The sequence below is a fragment of the Lucilia cuprina genome, chromosome 4, assembly GCF_022045245.1.
Source record: "Lucilia cuprina isolate Lc7/37 chromosome 4, ASM2204524v1, whole genome shotgun sequence".
NCBI lineage: Eukaryota > Metazoa > Arthropoda > Insecta > Diptera > Calliphoridae > Lucilia > Lucilia cuprina.
The window spans coordinates 75,774,123-75,783,707 of NC_060952.1; the positions used below are offsets into that span (position 1 = coordinate 75,774,123).

General features: G+C 33.4%; 1 protein-coding gene across 1 annotated transcript; it reads right to left on the minus strand.

Annotated features, from left to right (window-relative positions):
* Positions 1 to 6: 6 nt before the first annotated feature.
* LOC124419681 lies at positions 7 to 2,192 on the minus strand. The gene is made up of 3 exons (XM_046949999.1): positions 1,827 to 2,192; positions 1,529 to 1,757; positions 7 to 887 (listed from the first exon to the last, which is right to left on the minus strand). Exons 1-3 carry the CDS (start codon positions 2,085 to 2,087, stop codon positions 856 to 858), a joined length of 522 nt encoding a protein of 173 aa, XP_046805955.1. The 5' UTR covers positions 2,088 to 2,192; the 3' UTR covers positions 7 to 855.
* Between the last annotated feature and the right edge of the window lie 7,393 nt (positions 2,193 to 9,585).

The following is a 9,585-nucleotide window of genomic DNA, read 5'->3' on the forward strand; positions in this document are numbered from 1 at the left end:
CATTGGTCATCAACATCACCACTGTAAAAATGAGAACAGTCAAAGTTAGATAGGAGACCAAGTAAATTATCCCATTCTATTGATTTAAAATCATGGAATTCTACATATTCCTTAGATTTCTCAATTTTCATCACAAAAGACACAAACAGAAATTCATGGTGCGATATAGATGGACAACGAATTTGGTCTGAGAGACATACCATAGAAAAATCACTAACCAACCAATAGTCAATAAGTGATGTTGATCCATGAGCAATATCATAGTGTGTTGGTTTTGAATTATGAACAATAGCCAAATTAAGTCTAAAGCACAAAGATCTCATATAATTAGATTTCACAGTATCAAACAAATTGCAGTTATAATCCCCCACAATAATGATATTATTATAACTCAAAAAAAGGTCATGATGAAAATATTCAAAAGAACAGATATCACCATGTGGTAAGTAAACAACTCCAAATAGAAATACTGTATTGTTAAGGTACAATTCAACAAATAACGACTCACATATTCCAAGTTCTGAAGTTTTAAACACTTTTCTATACTTAATTCCACTGGAAATATATAGCGCAACTCCACCACCTCTAGAATTCAATCTATCATTTCTACAAATATTGAATCCAGGAATTTCAACCGCACGACATGTTATGTATGGTTTTAACCACGTTTCAGTAACAGCAAAAACATCAAAAAAACCATCAGTCAATAGAGCATTTAACTCATCAAACTTGGAACAATTTGCAGAAGGCTTAATACTCTGACAATTCAAATGGGCAGCATTAAAATTACCTAAATGATGTTGCAAAGCAGTTTTAAAGTAAGAATTTACACTGAGTTGAGGACCAGCTGTTAGGTTATAAGGCATCATTATAAAAAAACAAGATATCTGTGGGGAACCAGAAAAGATAAAAAGATATAATATTAATAAAAATAACAAACATATTTCAAAACAATATAATATTATAACAAACAGCTAATCATTAGCAAAAAATGTTAATCAAATATTGATAAATTAAGAAAGATAATTAATTAAAAATAAAAATAAACATTTATAATTATGTATTTCATACATGAGGCATACATTGTTCAAAAACTCTAGTAAAAAACATTCCATATTCACATGAATATTTATCAAAAATATTTAGTTATTTAAAATCAATTTATTCCCAAATACAATATAATATTTGCAGAATAAATCAATATATAGTTATTTCAAATCAAATGAATAACCACATAAAAGTGATTACCCAATTAGAGTACCCATCTGGAATACAGAAACTGGTTATCTAAGCATTTAGCAATAAATACAATTTTCATGTGACAACAGAAAGTTTTTGAATCATTCACAAAAGTAAGTGTAAACATCAGTGAAAACAATTTGATTATTATTAATTCATACTATTCCCTAATCAAGACAATAAATTTAATATGAAAAATGTAATATAAAACTCCCATGTATGCATGTATGTACTTTAAATTAAACTCAAAGAGTGCAAAAAATAGAACTAACAAATTTAAAATACTAACGGCCATCATCCAGCAAATCAGCACATTGAGAAGGACTATAGACCACCTCAGAATCATCCGGTAATGTTAATTTAACTCTCAATCTGTCACTATTCATTATTCGGAACTTTTTAATTAGGTCTTTACGAAGCAGCTTTTTGCAAATCATATTAAGTCTGCTAGCAGCAGGAGAGTAGTGGTCATTCAAATAGACTCTTAAATCAACATCTCCATCCACAAAATCACGAACCTTCAAAGACCGAGTTTTAAAATATTGACTCATTATTTTATCCCGAACAAAGATACTATTGAATTTCACCAAAATAGACTTCCTGTTATTCATATAGCAAATATATTGTAAGTCATATGTGCAAATTGGAACATCAAATATTGTTCCTAATTTCATAATAACAGGCATCAGATCATCTATACCGGCAGGCAAACCAGTAACTATAATGTTAGTACGGTTAAGTCTTCTATGCAGACAATTATTTTCCTCCTCTAACGCTGTAATTTTGTTGGAAGTTGATATCTCGACATTGTTTATTAGCTTATTGCAATCCACAATTTCACTCTTCATTTCCTTAAGGCAAGAAGCAATCTCTGATTTCAAGGAAGCAACAGTATCCGCCAACGCATTTTTAATCGATGTCTGTTCACTATCAACCTTGTTTATAAAATCATCTATTTTTTGCAATTAAGTGAGCTAATTTCATTTCTCAACATAGTCTCAAATCCAGACCGAGGATCATATTACAAGAGGTACAAGTAAAAGATACCTGCTATCCTTCAAAGCTGAAAGAACCTTTTCAGGAATTTTGGCGCATGTAATGTGAAACCACAGGGCACATTCTTACATTGAATGCTAGTTTGGTTCTTGTTAATTTTATCATTGCAGGATCCACATTTAAAAGTTTTAGTTGGAGGCGACATTTTATATTTTTAGTTGTTGTAAATAAAAAAGTAAATTTGGCAACAAAGCAAATGAACAACAGCAAGCAGCAACCAAACAGCACCAGTACACTTCCACTTATTAACCAGTGAACAACAGTACAATTTAAATAATTGTATTTAATAATAAAAAGCACTCAAATTTTTAATAAATAAATGCAAAAAAGTACTACTTAATTTATCTTTAGCCAGAAATTAAGTTAATTTTATTAGCAAATGATCAGCTGCAGAAAAAAACACTTCTACTCAGGCATGAAGTTGCCAGATCAATTATTATTATATATTTATTATTATTATTTATTATATATTATATTTGGTGAAACATATTTGTTTACCGATTTATTTTATTATTCCAATAATAAATTACCGTAAACACTTGTGGTCAGCTGATTAGTAGTTGATCATAAGTTTTAATTTTAAATTCTGAAATATTCAAAATTTCAGATTAAACTCAGCAGGGATTCATAAAATGAAACAAGTATGAATGTATAGTCGGGTCGTAGCCGACCATATGATACCCTACACCAGTCAGTATGTCTGTTAAAAATGGGGATTATTTAAAAATTAAAGCATTTGGTTTGTTTTTTAACTTTATTTCGGAATATTTTTACTTTTTTTTGGCAAAAAAAAGAAAAATTTTTTTTAAGAGGGCTCAAAGGGAGTAGGGCAAAATATGGCCCTATCCTTAAAAATGTTGGTAGGGGGAGTTAAGTCTTCTTCAATATTATTATGTAGAATTTAAAAGTGTTATTAGTGTTTGTAAGTGAATTTTGACCTTTAAGTCATATTCGAGCGTAGGGGGTTATATTATTAATATAGGGTCAAATGAGCCCGATCATTACAAAAAATCGGTAGTGTCATTTAAAAGTTCTATAAAACTAAGTTTTGTCGACTTTTGTTAACATAATAAATCATTTAAATTAATTATAAGCCAAAAGGCCATATTTGGGGGGACGGTTGTATGGGGGCTAGTCGAAATAATGGACCGATTTTAACCATTTTCAATAGGCTTCGTCCTTGGGCCAAAAGAAGCGTGTGTGCCAAATTTCATCCCAATTATCTTGAAAATTGCGGCCTGTACCTTGCGACAAGGATTTACATGGACAGCCAGCCAGCCAGACGGACGGACATAGCTTAATCGACTCAGAAAATGATTCTAAGCCGTTTGGTAATACTTACGGTGGGTATAGGACGAATATTTTTGTATGTTACAAACATCAGCACAAACCCAATATTACCCTCCCCTACTTTATTTTATATGTTTGTCTACAAACTAATCATTTGTATGAGTTTATAGATCAATAATATGTATGTATATTAGTCTATAATACTCCATAGGGCATAATAAATAGACTTGTCTAATGCTTATCCTCATAGTTTTATAATTGAAAACAAAAAGTATCTTAAAGGCGATAGACATTTTACGAAAAATGCAAAGTGCAATGAATGTTCGTTGAGGTTTAAAATCAATTTGCATTTCTAATTAATTGATAACAACTGTAAATACAAATATGTGTGTATAAAGAATGAAATTTAAATGGAACGATGACAACAAAACTAACCAAACCACCAAACAACAGTGCAACCAACCGCTAAACCAAGTAAATCAACAACATGTTATCCTACAGAAATGTTTACAACAAATATAGCAGGGATTAAAAAATATTAAATTTCGGGGAGAAATATATTTTGTGGCACAGTGTATACAGAAGCGCCACAAGCATAAAACTTTCCCCTGCCTTTCGCACAACTTTATACACATATTTTAAAGCTGTAAAAAACTTATTTTAGACTTTTGTTATTTTACACTAAATGTCAAAAGTGACAACTCTGTATTTTGTACCACGTTCCCACGGATCAGTTGAATGTGGCCTTTGAATGACAATAGCCAATTAAGGGCCCAAACACATACAAACATTGCGTCGAACTGCAACTGGCAGTTCGTGTTTACTGTGTGTGTAATGAGAGCGGACACAATCAAAACGTCAAACTTGTGAATGAAGTACAAATGTTGAAAAATAATCAACTTTGGCGTACGAAACAGAAAAGAAAAAGAAACAAAACTATCAAAAATATTCTTTATACTTTTATTTGAGATTTGAAAACATCCCTTTTAAAATTAAATATTTTTTTATATAAAATATTGAATTTTTTAATTATTTACACATATTTATTATTTTTTCATACTTATCAACGCAACGATTTGGTATCTCTTTTTTTTTGAGTTGCGTAGCTGTCATGAATGTCGGAGTGCTTAACGTGACGGTCTTGACGGCCTTATTTTACGGTTGCCTTTTTCAATCCACTGGGTTGACTTGACAACGGTCAACCATCGCCCCTGAATTCTTCAATGAAGAACTCAAGTGTCAATTTTTGTACATGGCTATACCGGTCCATGTACAAACACTTTGCTGAAGTACTCAAGCTATCTAATCTCTTGTTATTTCCGTTGCGAAATGACAGGCTGCATAGGCTTAAGCCCAATGCACACCTCGACAAGAAAAAATCTATCTCTGGTCTAAAGTCAATAGAATAGAAGTAATTATAATTGTCAAAACTTCAATTTCAATTACTTCAAATGTAATTGTAATTGAAAATGTAGTCATTACCCCCAACCCTGGCCCCGACAAGTAGTCCCGTAGCATGTATCAAAATATCCTGTTGAAGAACAGGATATATTGATACAAACAGCATCGAAGAACTTCCCAAAGGCATACTAAATCACTACTAATCTCCAATATATGAAGACTTTCGTGATCGTTCACCAATTATCACATCAGTTCTATTCCCATGATCATAAAGATCACTGTACGGGATGATAGGCAACCATTGAATACTAAACTGACAATTCTATAGCATATACCTACAATGCGACTGGCGTCCCAAAACTAATCGGGTTCAGGTAGGCAGCATTTGTTGCTTTGTATACAGACCTGTTTGAAGAGAGAATTATCCAACTCATTAAGTATAAAAATATATCAGTCTTTAAACCAACATTCTCTCCCGCGATATTGGGTATTAAACCACAGCCACTACGTAGATCCCGAAGGAACCTCAACCAATGGCCAGCCAGGACATAGTCCTGCGGGCAACTGGTCACCCGTAGTACCAAATTATATGGTTCTCTGTTTAGACCTCTTTTCAGGTAGTAGACTGTAAGTATCAATTTAGAGTCCCGGCCGACTATAGTTGTTGGTAACACCTCTGTTCCCGGAATTGCAATGACACCAGGTGGAGGTTGCACCAAAGTAACATGCCCGCGGAGAGGGGGCGTAGCTGTCAGACTGTCGATAGTTTTAACGTGAGCACCTGCCGTGTCGGCCTTATCTCACGGTGGTCTTTTTTATCCACTGGGTAGACTTGAGAACGGTCTACCATCGCCCCTTTGTCTTCAATGAAGACGCAGGTGGCAATTTTTTGCACATTGGCTATGACCGGTACCATGCGCAAGTACTTTGCTGGAGTACTCGAGCTATCTAATCTCTTGCCAAAGTAGTCACGTTGTAAGACAACCACACTACTATGGCTCTGTTGATTCGGCAACAGCACCTAGAGACGTAACCGGTGGACCGAAGCACGATCCTTCCATAAGCCGTAGACATCGTTCTTACTCACAGTGACACGCTGTGGCAAGTCGAATATGAACAGAGTAAACTCTGAACATATCTGGACAAGGAAGGAAACTTAATCGGTATCTCTTGTATATGATATCTTTCATCCTTCATTCAACCCAGCACACATCTCATTTATTCGACACATTCATAGAGAAAAACATACGACACATTCATTTAGGTATACGGGTGGACGAGTCCCATATACCTCTACATTCATTCTATATCATATACAATTGACACCAACTCATTTCCAACGCTTAGTCCCACAGTCATCCTCTGTGGGGTATCTGTTGATTTTCGGCAACCGCACCGAACCTTATCCCGAAATATTGACTATTATCATGCATCAGTCCTTTTAAGCGCCACTTATTCTCTTCCCGCGAATTTGGGTTCAACCAACAGCCACTACGTGGATCCCGAAGGAACCTCAACCAACTGACCAGCCAGGACATAGTCCTGCGGGCAACTGGCCACCCGTAGTACCAGATTATGCGGTGCTCTGGTCAGACCTCTGGCAATCTATGCAAGGACTAAGCCAAGCAGTAGACTGAGACACCAATTTTTCAATCCCGGTCAGATTGGAGGTATTGGGCCCTCTTTATACCCCGGGATTGCAATAACACCAAGGCGGAGGTCTTCGCCAAGGTAACATGCCCCCCGGGTGGGGGGGGGTTGTAGCTGTCAGTCGCAGTTCGACGCAAAGTATTGTATGTGTTTGGGCCTTAACCCGTTTCTACGACACATTCGTAATTTGTTTTGACAGTTCATCGCCATGTTGTTTTTTTCATTCATTATTTTGTAATTTTTTTTGAATCAAATCATGTCATTCAGTGCCTCATGAGGAGGTGAACGATGAATGAGAGCATGAATTACTAATAATTGCACCGTGTAAACGGTGTTTTAGTGACTGTGAGGGTTAAAATTTAATATTTATGTATGTATATATTTTTGCTCTATACTGTAACATAAAAATCAAATTTAATGTATACTTTTGTAGATGTATGTATGTAGAACCCACTTTATCTCGAGTACCGCAGATTATATGCTTTGTCTTGATAAAAAAAACACTGCACTTGTACACATTCAAAATAACTTTTGTTCAATGTTGTGAATCCTTCTTATCCCTCTACCATTTATCTAAATATGTAATTCTTACCAACCCTATATAATCATGTTGTCCTTGGTCATGGTACGAGTATGTGAAGCTTTTTTTACTTTTTATCCCTATAAGACCACACATATGAAACCGTGTATGATATGAGAAATTCTAAATACACTGAGGGAAAATTTTATAAGAAATTATTATACAGAGCAAGAAATTTTAAAAACTTGAGATCATAGTGTACTGTACAACTTTATTTAGAATTTTTTCCAATTTTTTATTTTCGATATTTGAATTTCAGGAAAGTAGGACGAATGAACTAATGAAAATGGAAATCACTTGTAGAAAGCTCTATTCTTGTTTTTTATGGAGAAGGACGTTCTTACATTGCTTTATACTTGCTATATTATTCATGTCAACAATATCTTAAGGTGGAAGTACACAACACGCGTTGTATGCGGTAACGCGTTATAGGCTTTTGTCAAAAAAAGTTGAAATAGAGTATTTTTATAAAAAAGGCACTTCACACGATCACACTTTACGTACGTTAGACGATCCTATCCGTACTCTTCTACACAAATTTTTAACAGATAATATTACTTGTGTGATCGTGACACTGTAGTTTGTAATGCGTCTGCCGCGAAAAGTTCAGCAATTTTTAACTTTTAACTCTCGATCGATGTAGGATATGACATGGACTTACTGGAACAATATTCTAGTTTAAGTTTTGGAAATTTGGAAATGAACTTCCGATCTGAATAAACTTTGGCATGTACTTAGTGAAATAGTATTCTAGTTTAAGTTTTGAAAATTAACTTCACTAATTCTCCGGGATCTGAGTTATGTGTTTCAAAATAGGTAGCTTTTTAAAGCGTCACAATTTTTTCTTCCGATTTCAATAATTTTTACATTTGCTTAAAAAAATTGTCTAAAGTTTAAAAGACATCCAGAAATTCCAAAAAATGGTTTTTATAGGCTATAGGTTCCCTTGGAACCTTGATAAATACATTGCTGATAAATAGGTAACACAACAAGTTTTCCAAAAATATATGTATGTATATATAAAAAAAATTACTTTAAATTTTTTCTATTTTCAACTTTTTTCTTTATACATATTTCTTTTCCTTTTTATGATTGTTTTTTTTTCGTTGCCGACATTTATTCTACTTTAGACTGACATTTATTTTATCTCAGTTTGTAAAACGTTTACCCCATGCTGTTGTCTTAAGATTGTTCTCTCGTACAATATTGCAAGATAATCGTTGTTCTTAAGAGACAGGAAGAGGCAAAAGGGATGGATGTGCTGACGAGTTGTCTTAGGAATTACATATGAACAATGTATATCCAACGGCATAAACTGGTGCTTATTAAAGTGGGAGTACCAGTTTAAGTCATACTGTACTTATAAAAAATCTTTCATTGAATGCAATGAACAAGTATATTTTGCAATACTTGTCTGATTTCTTTATTGACCATAAACATTTTTCGTATGTGGAAAAACGTTCCACTTTAAGCTCGACATTTTCTACATTTGTTAATGTGTGTTTATATGTATTTATGAGTATATTTAAATGGAACTGTTTATATTTATACTAAGTACTTTTTTATGTTTCCATTTTCCTTTCCGTTAAAATTTAAACAAAAAATTTAATGGAGGGGTTTTGCCCAAGAATCTTTAAAAGGATTTGATCCTTTAGTATGAGCTTTAACGGAATTTATGAGTAAATATACCTTTTGAACTTTAAAGATATATCTTACAGAAGAATCTGTGGAAAACTATTACCATAATCGAATTTACGGGATTTGTCTGATTCGTTTGTTTGATTATGATTTTTATTATATATATTAAATATTTTGCGAACCATTTAAAATTTAATGGCTTCTGTTTCACTTTCCAACCAAGGCCCAAAATAAAATGGTAAAAAATTAGTCTGTTTTCACACATTATTAATGGGCTGCCTGCTTACAGAAAAATGCTAAATACAATTGTTCATCGTGGCGTATGATTAATAAAAAAGAGAGAATAATAAACAAGTAAGTCTGTATTGTGGAGTTGCAACGACTCGTATTTATCCTATGATGAGGCAGATCTAAGTAACTAACAAACAAACTAACTAACTTACTAACTAACTAACTAACTAACTAACTAACTAACTAACTAACTAACTAACTAACTAACTAACTAACTAACTAACTAACTAACTAACTAACTAACTAACTAACTAACTAACTAACTAACTAACTAACTAACTAACTAACTAACTAACTAACTAACTAACTAACTAACTGACAAACTAACTATTGACTAGACTATAGACTAGACTATAGACTAGACTATAGACTAGACTAGACTATAGACTATAGACTAGACTATAGACTAGACTATAGACTAGACTATAGACTAGACTATA

What these genes read in the sequence shown, in the direction of transcription:
- LOC124419681 (XM_046949999.1), bottom strand. Translation starts at nt 2,087, where the DNA reads ATGAAGAGTGAAATTGTGGATTGCAATAAGCTAATAAACAATGTCGAG. An exon ending in ATAACAGGAAGTCTATTTTG is followed by an intron (nt 1,758 to 1,826) that starts GTGAAATTCAAT and finishes CGGTCTTTGAAG; the next exon opens with GTTCGTGATTTTGTGGATGG. An exon ending in TGATTTGCTGGATGATGGCC is followed by an intron (nt 888 to 1,528) that starts GTTAGTATTTTA and finishes GGTTCCCCACAG; the next exon opens with ATATCTTGTTTTTTTATAAT.